This window comes from Bidens hawaiensis, unplaced genomic scaffold (genome assembly GCF_021521415.1).
Source record: "Bidens hawaiensis isolate Kalapana, Puna unplaced genomic scaffold, B.hawaiensis_p1.1 tig00001721_1, whole genome shotgun sequence".
NCBI lineage: Eukaryota > Viridiplantae > Streptophyta > Magnoliopsida > Asterales > Asteraceae > Bidens > Bidens hawaiensis.
Window position 1 is genome coordinate 2194438 of NW_027491098.1, and position 14646 is coordinate 2209083.

Sequence of the window (14646 nt, forward strand, 5' to 3'; positions counted from 1 at the left end):
GCTTCCGTTGAGCAACAAATAAAGCAACAAAAAAAAAGGGTCAGATGCAAGAATCGAACCAGGTAACCTAATTGAAGGAATGGTGTCTTACCAGTTGCATCAGTTTACATCTATTAACATGAATTGGTTTGTTTTTGTACTATATAATAAATGCTTAAAATAACTACGGGCCCTGAAAGATGATGGGCCTTGGGCCGTCGCCCTCCCTGCCCACCTTATGGGCCGGGCCTGGACTTTTGAGTCTTAAGAAATTTAATTGAAGGGAAATTAGTGTCTCTTGTTCCACATTGTAAAACTCTAAAATGATACAATGTGTTACAACTTACAAGTGAGAGGTTTCAAATATAGATACTTCCTTAGCAATAAGGAAGAAGTGATTGTTCAAAAGGGTGTAACTTCCCATTCAGACCATCCTCATGAACAAGACCTGAACTGCTTGGTTTAATGCGGCGTTTTGTGAGCCAACTTTACAATTTTGGGCATTGTATACAAGACGACTTGAACTAGCAGGAGCAATGGTTCGACTTCCTTGCGGGAGTACAAGCACGCGAATAGATGAGATAGTTCTCCACGGGCATAATGGTTCCCAAAAGGATGAGAGGTTCGCATATAAAGTGAACATTTTTGACCCTGTGTTTTAACAGGTTCATGTGACAACTTTAAAGGGCGTCTTGAGTCATGACCCTATATATACAAACTCAACACCGATAAAAAAAAACGCTTGAAAATTCTCTTTGCTTTGAACCAAAATGCAACTTTGTTGCTATAAAGCACAACTCTTGCATACAAAAACCTTTGAAACACTCACGTTGTTTTATTATACATTATGTGGCAATTAACCGAACACCTAATAGAAAAGGGGATGAACTTTCTTTTGAATTAACTATACGAATGATCTATGTGGTATGCATTGATTTTGGTTTTGTTTCCTAACTTTGAAAAATCACATCTTTAATCAATAGTTTGCATCAATGTACACCATGGAATGATGGCAACCGGAGAGCCAACATCACCTCACCTAGGTAGGAAAACTTGAAATCCAGTATAGATTAAGCCCCGATTAAGATCCAAAGGGTTTAATCTCCTTGATTAAAACTCTTTTGAACGGTCTTATCCCTGATCAAGCTCCAAATGGTTAAATTTTCTTGATTAAGACATTTTTCAAAAGTCTTATCCACTTGTTGCAAAGGTGTGGTTGTGGTCGCATGGGCCAAGGCCCCTCTGCTTCAGTCTCTGCCTTCCCAAGTCAGTGTTGGGATGGTCGGAACCACAAACAAGACGGTTAAACATCTAACTGCTTCTCTCACTCCTGATCGTTGAAGGAGAACTCGAGCATTAAGCAAGATTTTCTTGTTTTGAGTTGACTTTGACTCTAACTTGAGGTCAAAGACTAATGACCGGCTTATGGGCATATTGACATGGAATGTGGTGTGCTACGTGTTCACAATTCTTGGCTTCAAATCACCTGAGTTGTTGTGTGCCTTTCTCATCATTCTACAACGAAACAATCATGCCATGTCTAACTTGCGCGTGCGTGCGGGTGCGAAAATAAAAACAAATAAAATTTGTTAAGATGATATTTTCTTGAACCTAAACAGATAAACTTGGTTTTATAACTTTTAAAAACAAAACACCTAATGGTTTTTGACAATGATTATAATAGGAGTGGCTCCTAATCTTCTTAGTGTTGGAGTAAACACACCAAAAAAAGACAATTCACCGTTACTTCAATGCAAACGCATATGTGTCCCTTGAGGGGTTCATGGGCATGTGAAGCAAAACTACAAAGATTACCGGCGCACAAAGGTGGCAATAACGAACTTTAATTATAGGTTGAACTACACGCAGTGGGCACTCGTGGTTCAGCATCTTAATTTACATAATGTTACTTAATTTTTTAGCTTTGACTACAAGCCCCTCATTTCATACGAGTTTTTAAGTGGTGCTTAATATTTTTATGACATCGGGTACTAATTTAATCGGTAAATATTAAAGGGTAACTTTGTAATTTTGATGGTGTAGACGATGCATGTATGTTTTATGGCATGAAGTTCTTCAATGACTTGTTAATGGAAGCATGTCCGGCCAGGAACGTACAGTCAGAGGCGTTACTACAAAAGGACCAACACACGTTTACTTTCAATCAAGGATAGGCGTTCCCAACCCCCAAGGAAGATGTACTTTAACGGTGAAGCATGCATGCTTCCTCCATCGGAATCATACCCGTTTTTACCAAACTCTGCTCTTGACTCATGAGACCCGAGTGGGTCTGTTAGCATTATTGGTTTGTTTGGTTAGGTTCTTGTTGTTTTAAAGTTAGCAACATTAATTGTCTTGCACTTGGTTAGTAGTTTAGAATTTTGAAGCTAAAAGAATGAAACATGTGACATGGAGTTGAATTAAGGTATACGAACTGCCAAATTCTTTGAAAGAATTCAAGAGATTGTACATATTTCATGGCACTAAGTACTAACGAACCACAAAGATTTTGTATATATTTATGGAATACGAGTTGAGGCAACATAAGTTACCAACAGAACATGGCCTAGCATTATATCAAGTATATGTAAACAATACAAATAAGTTGGCTCAAGCTTTTCACCATCCGAGTTTGAGTTCAGCATTTCAGCTTGATAAAATGAATGATTTGGTGGTGGGGACAGTGGACAAACTCTTTTGCTCTCACAAGTAGTGTGTGCGTAGGGTTGTAACCAAATGGAACCAAGAACCATAAGTTCTCTAAAAATCAAAACCGAAAAAAAGTGCTAAGATACTTTATACCTTAGTTTTTAGACGGACCAAACTAGGGATGTAAACATATAAATACCTAAACCCTGCTTTTGTTGTTGGTTCTTAAGGATTTTCTAAAATAATAAATATATAAAGTAAAAAAGAAGAATTAATGAATCACACCATTGTTCACATAATTCTTTACACCAAAAGACATGTTGAGATTACTTGTTTAACCTCAAGCCTGACTTAGTTAATTTACAAGAACTCGGACTCAAACCTTTTTCAAGCTTTATTGCTAGAATTCGAGTTTGACTTGTGAGTCCCTTTTTAAGGTTAAGGTTGAACTCATTGCATTTGTTATCTATTATTTAATTATTTAAAAATTTAATACAAATACAAATTGTATAAATAAGGTCATGAGGTATACATTTATGTCCCTTAACTTCACGTAACCGTCACATAACCCAATTTGCCCATTCTTTTACTTCATCTCACCTAAAAAAATTGGTTTAACCCGTTTAATACTGCTCAATTTATTTAAAACAAGTTTTAAATTTTTGTGTGTGAGTATAGATAATTTTAAAGCCCGTCAATACTTTACCAAAATTACCTTTTAACACCCCTTAACCCATGAAGGAAAATGATGTTTCACTTGTTAAAATTTACCAAATTAGCTTTAACGCCTTAGACAATAAAAATGTATACCCCATAACTTAATTGCCTCATTTAAGTTCATTAGCTCTAGCGACCGAGTCTAGTTAAACTCTATAGGTGAAACTAGGGCTGTGCAACGGTTCAGAACCGCGAGAACCGAACCGAAATCGAAAATGAGTGAAAAATAGAATCGAAACCGGAACCTATTATAGTAAACCGGTTCGGTTCCAGAACCGCTAAAGCCGGTTCTCGCTAATCGGTTCTAGCTAGAACCGGTTCGATCATTTATTTATCAAATGAGTTATGAAAACTTTGCAAATTGCAAAATAAGTTTATACAATTGTATGTTTCCTTTCATGGTAAAACTAATTTAGATTACAACATGAACATCCGTTATATTTTTTATTAAAAACTAAGTGTTGAAGTTAAATAAATCATTAGCAACGATAGATTAATGGAAGATCATATCATTTTATATTAAATTACCTTAACAACTTCAATCAAAATTGATCATGGTTGCTAGTTCTTGAACGTTAAGAAAAAAGATTTGAATTGAAAATAATTGAATGGATGCCGGTTAATAAATTACTCTATAAAAAATGGAGATTGGTAAATTTATTTAAAACATTTTGAATATTCCGGTTTTTCGGTTCCAAGTCTAGAACAGCCGGTTTTATCCGGAACCGTTTAAGGCAAATTCTGAGAACCGAGAACCGGACCGGTACACACATTAGCGGTTCTGAGGCACTGGTCCGGTTCCGGTTCCTCGGTTCTGACGGTTCCGAACCGTTTTTTGCTCACCCCTAGGTGAAACCTCAACTCCAACTCATTTATCGACTAGGCTTCAACGTAAGCTCAAGCACGTTTAAGCTTGAGCTGAATCAAGTTTTAACAAGCGGACCTCGAGTAACCGAACTAGTTTACACATAATTTATCCGGGTTTGGTGGATCTGATCCACCACGTACCTGATTAGAAAGCCGGATCAATTTTGGGTTTCCCATTTCTTCCGTTTCTTTCTTACTAGCCCCCATATCTTTTTGTCGCAACTCGATTGGTATCGGTATCATAATAATAATAATAATAATTACATAAAACCCAGGCTACTGGATTTGATTGATTCCGGATAATCTGAAGCCAATGATCGTTTGTTAGTTAGAGCTTATTTATCAATCAGGATTCATGACGACAGCTCGTTCCGATGCAGGATCTTTCGCTCAAACCGAAATTAACTGGGACAAGTAAGTAACCAATCTCTTCTCTTCTCTCCTTTATTGACTGACTTAATAATATATATGCTTTAGCTTATGTAGTATAGGAGGAACTTAGGGTAATAATTTCACATTGCATATGAATCCTAGACGCTTCAGTTTTCAGCTGAATCACTTCCATTCTTAACTTCATATTTAATTTAATGATTAACACTGACCAAAGTCATCAAACAAGGAACTGTATGGTTACCTACTTTTACATAGGAGTGCAAACGAGCTGAGCCTGAGCCTCAAATAAGACTCGTTTCGTTATTGAGACGCAGCTCAAGCCTTGTATGGGAATATAGTTTAATCTCGTGAACCCTTAAGGAGCCTTGTGTATTTTTAACTTTTCGATATCTATGTATTAATTTCACACTGCACTGCCGGGCTTAGGCTCTTTTAAGGCTTTTCTCAACATATAAACAAATGAAAATATATATAAATTAGTTAATAAGCAATAAACGAGTGAGCCTGAGCTTAAACGAAATGAATCACAAGCCGAGCTTGAGCTTTAGAAAAGGCGATCGATCCGCTCGGTTCGTTACAGTTTACCTCATAGTGGTTTTTCCATTCTTATGCAGGCTTGATAAAACCAAGTTTTATGTGGTAGGAGCTGGGATATTCAGCGGGGTTACGGTTGCACTCTATCCTATATCTGTTGTGAAAACGAGACTGCAGGTTGCTACAAAAGACTCTGTGGAGAAGAATGCATATGCTGTTGTTAGAGGGTTACTGAAAACAGAAGGTATCCCGGGATTATACAGAGGTTTTGGCACTGTAATCACAGGAGCAATTCCTGTTAGAATTGTATTACTCACTGCACTAGAGACCACAAAGGCGGCTGTTTTTAAGATTGTGGAACCGTTCAATCTAACTGATCCTGCAAAGGCTGCTATTGCTAATGGAGTTGCTGGATTGACATCGTCTCTTTTTGCTCAAGTTGTCTTTGTTCCTATTGATGTGGTATTCCTTTTTTTGTTTTGCCCCTTTAAATATGATGTGTGCTTATGTGTATGGGTGGATGTTAGTTCTGACTATTGAACGTCAACAGATTAGTCAAAGATTGATGGTTCAAGGGTATTCTGGTCATGCGAGCTATAACGGTGGTCTGGATGTTGCACGTAAGGTTTTGAAACAAGATGGAATCAGAGGGCTTTACAGAGGATTTGGTTTGTCTGTTATGACTTATTCTCCTTCTAGTGCTGTTTGGTGGGCCAGCTATGGGTCCAGTCAGCGCGTCATATGGAAGTGAGGAGTATTCTTTTTGTTTTGAGTCAATTGCACTTTTGTCCTTTAGGTGTATACTAGCATGTGTCCTTAAACTAAGGTGTTTTACAAAAAAATAAAAAATAAAAAGAAATCCTTAATTTGAAAAGTTGTAATACGGTGTTTCTCTTGACTGACAGACGTTGACCTTTTTTGTTGAATACAGATATGTGCGATGCACATGAGGGTATTTTTGGCAACTTACCCTATCACCAGTGGTGGCTGGTCGCACTTTACATACAAACCACAAGCCACCCCTCATTGTTTTGGTTTTGGGGCGCACCACTGATGGTAAAAGTGGAGGATGACCAAAACACCCTCATGTGCATTGCCATGTCTGGATTTAACAGAAAACATTAACGTCTGTTAGTCAAAGGGACGTAATATGTTGCAAGTTTTCCAGTAAAGGATATTTCTTTGGTAAATATTTTAGTTTTTAAGGACACACCGGCCTGCAAGTTAGGATAAACCTAAAGGACGAAATTGTCATTGTCTCTCTCTCTCTCTTTCAGTTTGTATTACTAGCATGATAAGAACGTGTTTTATGCAGTTTGTTAGGTCATGGAAATAATGGCGATGGATCAGCTCCTAGTCAAGGAAAGGTTGTTTTAGTTCAAGGTGCAGGAGGAATCTTTGCTGGTGCTGCAGCATCTTTCATCACGACTCCGCTCGACACTATCAAAACTCGATTGCAGGTAAAATCATGGATTCTTATATTATTATTCCTTTATTCCCAAAGTAAGTGCTACATATTATTTTATATGTTTGTAGCTCCTAATTGTTTTGGTACAAGGTAATGAAACATGAAAGTCACCCCTCTACGCGACAAGTTATTAAAGCACTAATTGCAGAAGACGGTTGGAAAGGTTTCTATAGAGGGATCGGTCCAAGATTTTTAAGCTCATCAGCATGGGGAACATCCATGATACTCGCATACGAATATTTGAGTACGAAATGTTTTTTTTATGCTCTGCATTTTTGTTGCATGTTTATGTAATCATCAGCATAAGTGATAACCAAAACTTTGATAACATTCACAATTTCTTAATGTTTTTTTATGGTCTATGCAGAGCGGATATGTGCTCGAGATTTGTAGATTAATCCACCATTGAATCGCTTGCATTGACACGGATTATACATAAACAGATACAGGAATGGTGTTAAAATGGCATAAGGCTCTCTTGGTTGGTGTATTACATACATGATTAGTAGAACTAGATTACTTAAGGCAAATGTATGCTATTCTTTTAACCATTCTTTACTTGCTAGCATTGTATTGAGGCTGTATTCTCTCTTTAGAACAGAAGTTATATGTAGACATTGTTTATTGCTCTCATTTGTCCCACGTCGAATTCTCTCGTTGAAGTTTGTTTTGGATATAAAAGTAATCATAATATTTTTTAGGGTTTTGTTACAAAAATAAGACATATTTTTAGTCTAATTGAAACTTAAATTCCAGTTTCGTTAAACTACGAAATCAAACGCGTCTATGATTACTTTCATATCCAAATCTAATGAGTTTGATTGTCATACTCCGAATTCTACATTCCTTGGAAACAAAGTGATTCAACTGAAGTTAGGAATCTCTAACCACTAACCCACTGTTGCATTTGTCACCCTAGGCATCGAAGGCACTTCGGTCAACACTGCCATCTTGCCGCCGTCGCCTCCATCGTAACCCCCTCCATCTTCAATGGTGGTGGTGTGGCTGGTGGCAATGGTAACCGATAGGTAGGCAACGTCTCCACCCGATAGGTTAGGGGTGGCAACATATATTCTAATTTCTTTATGATTGTTTTACCACTTAAATACATTGCAATATCAAATTTTGTTGTATATTGTTTAAATTTATATTCTTGTGATAAATTTTAATATTGATCCTTTTATATATAACACAAACCGAACTACATCTGGATAATGTCTTTATAACAAATTTATGTTCTTTTTAAGAAAACACAGATTATAATTTATTGCTGAAGATATTCTTTTGTTTAGATTATAAATGTACAATTGCAATATATATGATATATTCATACATAAAAAAACTATGGATAACTTGTTGTGCAAGGGTCAACAAACTAAGTTGGAGGTTAGGGAATGATTGCATCATTAAATAGGAACAGGGACCCGCACCCCAACCTTGGTGGGTTTAATGATCCCCATTATATTGATGGGTTGACATTAATCTCTATCACGATACATATATTCATTCGAAAACGTTACCCTTAAAAGTCGAGTTGAAAGCTTGTAAATGTGTCGAAGTAACATTGTAATAAATAATAAGAGGTCGTAAAAGGTTAACCATAAATATACATATAATTTTCTCATGGACGGCTTAAAATCCCACATGTTGATTAAACCTTGACCAACCAAAACCTAGTTATAATAAACCCATATTCCCATTGACCAGCCACCAGTTGATTTTTCATTCCCATTCTTTTTCTTCTTCTTCTTCTTCTTCTTCTTCTTCCTAATCATTTTATTAATTATTATTATTATTTTGATTTTGATTAAACCCGCCCCACGATTTGATCTCAATTTCAGAACCCTAACACCTACCAACCTGTTTCTAATTCTTCCGATCGTTAGGGTTTTGTTTCGATATATATATATATATATATATATATAATTTAATCCAATCGTGTCAATGGAGACTGCTCGTTCAAATACAGGAGGTTATTTTGCTCAAACCGAAATTAATTGGGATAAGTAAGCATTCAATTCAATTCACATATTAATATTATTTATTATCACATTCTACATTGGTGGTTGTTAGGTTGGTTATACACCCTCAATAATATAAATATATTGTCTTGTTATTATGCAGGCTTGATAAAACTAAGTTTTATGTCGTGGGAGCTGGGATTTTCACCGGCCTTACCGTCGGGTTGTACCCTATATCGGTTGTGAAGACTAGGATGCAGGTTACGACGAAGGATTCGGTTGAGAAGAGCGCCTATGCGGTTATTAGAGGGTTGTTAAAGGCTGAAGGTGTGCCGGGTTTGTATCGAGGGTTTGGGACCGTCATCACGGGTGCGATTCCTGCAAGGGTTATTTTTATGACCGCGTTAGAGACCACGAAAGTGGCGGCTTTTAAGATTGTCGAACCGTTTAAGCTTTCGGATCCTAAGAAAGCTGCCATTGCTAATGGGCTTGCGGGAATGACGGCTTCTCTTTGCTCTCAAGGGGTTTTTGTTCCTATTGATGTGGTACGATAAGATTCTTTGTTTGTTAATTTTTAGGATGTTGTTTTGAGTAGGCGTGTAAATGAACCGAACGCTTAGTGATTAGTTTGTTAACCGTTTGTTGGGAAGTTCGTTTATTTAATAAATGAACGAACATGAACAATTTTTTTTGTTTATTTAGTTAAACGAAAGAACGCTAACACATGTCTCATTCATTTACGTTCATCTGTATTTGTTAGTTTATGTTTGTTTAGGTTCATCCAATTACGCTCATTAATATATTCATATTTTAGCCCGTTACAACTTAGTCTAGTATTGATAACAATTTAGGATCAACACATTGTTCTTCACATTACTTTTAACTGGTTTTATCTCGGGTATGTCCGTTCATCTATTTTAGTTATGTTAGTTCATTTACGTTCGTGAGTCGTTCGTTTATACTGTTAAAGAATGAACATAAATAAACACGTACATGTTCATTTCTTGATGAACGAGGACTAACAAGAAAACCTTGTTCGTTTTGGTTTATGTTTATGAGTTGGTTGTTTGGTTAAAGTTAAATGAACAGGAGCATGCTTCGTTCATGTTCATTCGGTTCGATTACAAGCCTACTTTCAAGTATAATTGTGTTCTGACTATTGAAAGTGAACAGATTAGTCAAAGGCTGATGGTTCAAGGGTATTCTGGTCATGCGAGCTATAACGGTGGTCTGGATGTTGCACGTAAGGTTTTGAAACAAGATGGAATTAGAGGACTTTATAGAGGATTTGGTTTGTCTGTTATGACTTATTCGCCTTCAAGTGCTGTTTGGTGGGCTAGCTATGGGTCCAGTCAGCGTGTTATATGGAGGTGACCAATTTTTTTATTTGTTTTTTCTTTTTTCCCAATTTGTGGTTTGCAGCAAAATATAAACACACGTGTTTTATGTAGTCTGTTAGGTCATGGAAGTGATGGCGATGGATCGGTTCCTAGTCAAGGGACAATAGTTTTAGTTCAAGGTGCGGGTGGGATTTCTGCTGCTGCAGCAGCAAGTATAATTACAACTCCACTTGACACTATAAAGACTCGATTACAGGTACATTTATTTGTCATAGTTAATGTAATTGAAACGTTTGTGAAGCACATGCGTTAAAAGAAAGTAAATTTTGTTCTCCTTAAGTCCCATTGATTATTTTCTTCTTTTGTAACTTTTATAGTTATAATAAAAGGATTATTACTGATTTATTTCGTTTATACAAGGTAATGGGGCACGAAAAGCGACCCTCTACACGTGAAGTTGTCAAAACATTGATAGCAGAAGACGGCTGGAAAGGTTTTTATAAAGGAATTGGTCCAAGGTTTTTTAGCATGTCAGCATGGGGAACATCTATGATACTCGCATATGAATATTTGAGTACGAATTTTTTCTTCTTATGTTGTGCTTTTTGTTTAATCTTAAAGTAATTGTCAATACAAGCTTTTTGTTTAATTACTTTGATGTCATATGTTCGTTCATGTGCTTGCTTGTATGCTAAAATTTACTATTTCTTATTCTTTTGTAGAACGGATCTGCGCTCAAGATTTGTAGATTATTGACCTGCTTTCGTAGAGGATGTTTGTTCAATTTATCATATACTTTTGTCATTCTTACTTACAGATACAGGAACAGTGTCGAGTGGCACGAGGCTCTCTTGTTTACATGATGAGTAGAAACTAGATCACATAAAATCAAATGTATGGTTCATACATATCATTCTTTTAACCATTTTTTATTGGCTAGAATTGAATTGATGTAATTCAAGGCTTTATTTGTAATCCCAATTTGGAACATAAAATACCAGTAGATTTTGTTTCCTACTGTTTCTAGACATTACTTTGTAATCCCATTTTGGAACATAATATACAAGTAGATCTTGTTTCCTGCTGTTTTTAAGGCATTATTTTGTATTTCTGGCCTGTCTTTATGTTGGTGTTCTTGGCCGATAATCGGTGTTTTCATTTTACCAGCAAAGCAAACCCAGGCCTTTTGATTTTCACTTGATAAACTATCATCCGGTCACTTGGGGATTCCGAATCCTCTTTGAGCTATGTCGTAGTCAGGTTTCCCTTTTGATTTCTTGGATGGGTGTTCTAATATCCTAGTTTGATGTTTACCGGTTCTGTTATGAGTACTATTAGTTTAGTTTTAGAAATCTTTCATACGTAACTTGTTTTTTTCTCTTGTTTTTTTTCGTTGTCCTTCCCTTGTTTTTGCTTAATATGGGCTGTACGGTATTTCCAACTGCACGTATAATTTGTATGTTATAGTTTAGCATTATGTTAGTTTTATGGATTAATAATTGATAATCAGTTGTATAATAACACATTTGATTTTTCCTTTTTTTTTTAAAATGGTAGGTTTTGTCCTGATTCCATTCTAATCAGAACCCATACTGACCCGAACTGAAATGACCATTTCTAAAAACATTCTATTTTAACCTGAGCCCTGCATGACTTACCTCACCCAACGAGTTTCGCTTGTTTTGGGAGATACACTTGTTTGGTTATAAGACAAGTTGATCTCAACCCAAACTTTGGCTGTGGCGTTTCTTTAACAAGAACCACAATATACCATGAAGGGTCTGGGTCGATATTAGTCAATTAATCTGTCATGATGTTCGGGTTTGGTTAGGTCTTTGGCCATTTACACACATATTTGGGCCCTAATTGGAGCTAAAAAAAGACAATATTTGTTTTACTGATTCGAATGCAACACAAGAACAAAAATGGACCTTAACATAACACCACACTATCCCTACCAATATTTGTTTATGAATTGTAAAATGTGATTGTTCATAAACTTGATCTGATATCATATTAAGAAAGCTCTCAGTTGACTACTTGGGCATCATCATCACTTTCATCCTCATTTTCATCATCCCTGGTTGTGCCGGCGTACGCTTCGAGTGATTCGGCTTTGAACAAATCTCCAGCCTTGTGTTGAACATCAGTTGGATCTTGTTCTTTGGTTCCAGATTTTCCTTTGTTCATCTGTACCATCAACAACATATAGCCATTAATAGCATGAAATAACACCTTTATGGTTCAAAAACAATCCTATATTTATACCATTGTTTTTTGGATATTTTGCTCATTATCCTCATAACCATTAGAAGTGAAAAAATGAGTTCAACAATGAAAATGAAAAGACAACCTCAAGACTTATGAGGCAAACTATTTATCAGTGTTACTACTTAGTTTGATCGTAAAGTCCTACTTAACCAACAAAGCAACAACACTCATACTTTGGTCTTAACAAATGCAATCAATGACAATAATAAAAGAAAAAATAGTACTAAGACTACTAACAGCAAGATTAAGATGCTAATGCAAGACAAAGCCAATATACGAGTATATATAACTTCTGTATTCTTCACTTTGATTTTTCATCACTAGAACTATTTAATTTTGGATTAATCTAAGTAAATAATAAAAATTCCAAAAAAACAATTAATGACAAGACACTTACTGCACGAAGCAAGGATCTCTTGTCTCTCTCTCGAGCATTACTAATAGCCTAAAACAAAAACAATAATTTGTTAACATCAAAAAAGCACCACAAAAAATAACCAACACAAATGTAAACAAACTTAGAAGTTCAGAACAAACCGCTTGAAGCATCTTCTGCTCAGCTTCTACTTCAGTAATATCTCTACAAATAAATTACTCCTAAATCAGTCACCATTCACAAGCTCAAACTATCATATCTAAAATCATCATTACTGAGATCTTTCTAACCACAAATTCTGTTCATCATAGTTCTAGCTAGTGACAACAGTAGTCTTAAAAATAAGCACTCTGCTTTATATGTTTGCCTATCGTTCATTGATGCCATCAAGTTTATCATCATCCAATTCCAATCATTGATTCATTAGAAACAAAGAACATTATATTCAGCATACATCCATTGACAAATACTTCACAAATTTTAGTTTACACCAATTGATTTAAGAACATTACTATTTATTTAAAAACGCCCTTGGTAAGATCATAGTTGTCAATAGCAATAACAGAGAGCCTCATATCAAACAGTTACTTTCTCACTATAGCGTGCTTCATAGCGAGCAGCTTGATATAGCGATTATTAGGATTTTTTTTTTGTAAATATCAAAAACCATATCTTTAGGCATTAAAATCGATTAAACAGAGCACCAAACTCAACCATTTCCACCGTAAAAAAGCAATTTTGTAAATAAGACCACTATTTTTAAAAAAAATAATAAAATATTCTAATACCTCATCGCTAAACATCAAATAGCACCTGCTATTTCATCGCTATCGCTACAGGCAGGTCGTCGCTATTGACTGCTATTTGCTATCGACAACTACGGGTAATATCCAACCTATCTACACAAATGTAAAAAACATGAAAAAAAAGTCAAACCTTCCAACGATCCGGTCAACACGGCACGAACACTTAGCACACACATTATGCTCCTTAGCACAAGCTGCAATTCACATTACACCCATCAAATAAACCAACATAACTAGCAACAATACATAAAAATAGAAACTTTATCAAGGCCTAGTTACCGTTGCATAGATTATGGTACGCCTGACGAACAGCTCGCTTCGTACACTTCTGACTGTAACAAAGAAACCCAATTCATCAAAAACATAATAAATTGAAACTACAATCAAATAATATAAAAACAGTTACCATTTGGCTGGTTCAGTTAAGGGTTTGTATTTGCCGTATTTTCGTTTCCATTCAATCTGGTCTTTACACTTTGGGCAGACTCCGGTGATATCCGATAAGGGTCTGAACCTGCCGCCCACTTCGGTCTCGTTAATCTTCACGCCGGCGTTGGGTTTCCAGGCGAACTTGTTCGCGTGTTTCGGCGGCCCGGTACGTGGTCTGCTGCTCATCTTCTTGGTTTATACTTAATAATAATAATAATAATAACGTAAATAAATAAAGACTAAACACCACTTCTTAAACCTAAAAGAAAGTCTTATATTGCTCCCTGCACTTTTCTCTATCTTTGTTTTGAGTACCTCGTATATCAAAATAGTTTCTTTTTAACGGCGTTATAAAATGTGTTTAGTAATTTTTTTTAACAGCCAACACTATTAATCCTATATGAGGTACTAACAAAATCGCTCATTTCTGGACTTGGTAAAACGGTAAAACGTTTATGACTACCCTACCAAAGTGGCGATTATCATATACACATTAATACTACTACTACACTAACTTAAAAGAGAAGTTTAGTCAACTTCCATAAAAAGGACATGAACTTTTCAACTCTCTCAAAGTAAACATGTACCTTCAGTTTGTGGATGTCGACCACCTATCATGTTTTCATTGGATCCAATGAATATGTGCGCCAACGTTTTGAAAAATTAACGAGGAAAATGTTATTGGTGAAGGTACAACATGAACGCCCAACATCAAAGCTTTGTGTGTTTGCTGATGATTTTGTTATCTAACCCCACATAACACTAGTATTATTTTATAGGGTAAAAAAAGCCTAAAAAGTTATTCATATGTTCTACCAAAGTAAAAAGTTACCAGATATCCTTCTTTTTCCTCCTT

General features: G+C 35.9%; 3 protein-coding genes and 1 pseudogene across 4 annotated transcripts; 3 read left to right on the forward strand and 1 right to left on the reverse strand.

Moving 5' to 3' along the window:
• Window positions 1-1257: 1257 nt before the first annotated feature.
• On the forward strand, window positions 1258-2256 carry LOC143596627 (COBRA-like protein 4; annotated as a pseudogene).
• Window positions 2257-4462: 2206 nt separating this feature from the next.
• Window positions 4463-7547, forward strand: LOC143595355 (uncharacterized). Of its 2 annotated transcripts, none has more exons than XR_013146509.1 (6): window positions 4463-4626; window positions 5220-5601; window positions 5690-5886; window positions 6455-6599; window positions 6676-6851; window positions 6975-7547. XR_013146509.1 is itself a non-coding variant. In XM_077074391.1 (6 exons), the coding sequence occupies exons 1-6, from the start codon at window positions 4568-4570 to the stop codon at window positions 6998-7000; spliced, it is 963 nt and encodes a 320-aa protein (XP_076930506.1). In that variant the 5' UTR covers window positions 4463-4567; the 3' UTR covers window positions 7001-7547. The 2 variants fall into 2 exon arrangements, 1 of the variants encoding a protein (XP_076930506.1); XM_077074391.1 differs by having other exon boundaries at window positions 6698-6851.
• Window positions 7548-8361: 814 nt separating this feature from the next.
• LOC143595369 (uncharacterized) lies at window positions 8362-10911 on the forward strand. The gene is made up of 7 exons (XM_077074404.1): window positions 8362-8502; window positions 8549-8613; window positions 8732-9113; window positions 9742-9938; window positions 10020-10164; window positions 10329-10482; window positions 10631-10911. Exons 2-7 carry the CDS (start codon window positions 8552-8554, stop codon window positions 10654-10656), a joined length of 966 nt encoding a protein of 321 aa, XP_076930519.1. The 5' UTR covers window positions 8362-8502; window positions 8549-8551; the 3' UTR covers window positions 10657-10911.
• A 921-nt stretch (window positions 10912-11832) lies between these two features.
• Window positions 11833-13981, reverse strand: LOC143595378 (uncharacterized). The gene is made up of 6 exons (XM_077074410.1): window positions 13768-13981; window positions 13641-13693; window positions 13492-13555; window positions 12717-12759; window positions 12577-12624; window positions 11833-12098 (listed from the first exon to the last, which is right to left on the reverse strand). The coding sequence occupies exons 1-6, from the start codon at window positions 13974-13976 to the stop codon at window positions 11937-11939; spliced, it is 579 nt and encodes a 192-aa protein (XP_076930525.1). The 5' UTR covers window positions 13977-13981; the 3' UTR covers window positions 11833-11936.
• Between the last annotated feature and the right edge of the window lie 665 nt (window positions 13982-14646).

Bases quoted from the DNA above. Each gene is read 5' to 3' on its own strand.
- LOC143595378 (XM_077074410.1), bottom strand. From the start codon at position 13,976: ATGAGCAGCAGACCACGTACCGGGCCGCCGAAACACGCGAACAAGTTC. The intron at 13,694-13,767 runs GTAACTGTTTTT...TCTTTGTTACAG, and splicing joins TTAACTGAACCAGCCAAATG to TCAGAAGTGTACGAAGCGAG. The intron at 12,625-12,716 runs GTTTGTTCTGAA...TTTTTGTTTTAG, and splicing joins AGCAGAAGATGCTTCAAGCG to GCTATTAGTAATGCTCGAGA.
- LOC143595369 (XM_077074404.1), top strand. From the start codon at position 8,552: ATGGAGACTGCTCGTTCAAATACAGGAGGTTATTTTGCTCAAACCGAA. The intron at 8,614-8,731 runs GTAAGCATTCAA...GTTATTATGCAG, and splicing joins ACCGAAATTAATTGGGATAA to GCTTGATAAAACTAAGTTTT. The intron at 10,165-10,328 runs GTACATTTATTT...CGTTTATACAAG, and splicing joins CTATAAAGACTCGATTACAG to GTAATGGGGCACGAAAAGCG.
- LOC143595355 (XM_077074391.1), top strand. From the start codon at position 4,568: ATGACGACAGCTCGTTCCGATGCAGGATCTTTCGCTCAAACCGAAATT. The intron at 4,627-5,219 runs GTAAGTAACCAA...ATTCTTATGCAG, and splicing joins ACCGAAATTAACTGGGACAA to GCTTGATAAAACCAAGTTTT. The intron at 6,600-6,697 runs GTAAAATCATGG...TTTTGGTACAAG, and splicing joins CTATCAAAACTCGATTGCAG to GTAATGAAACATGAAAGTCA.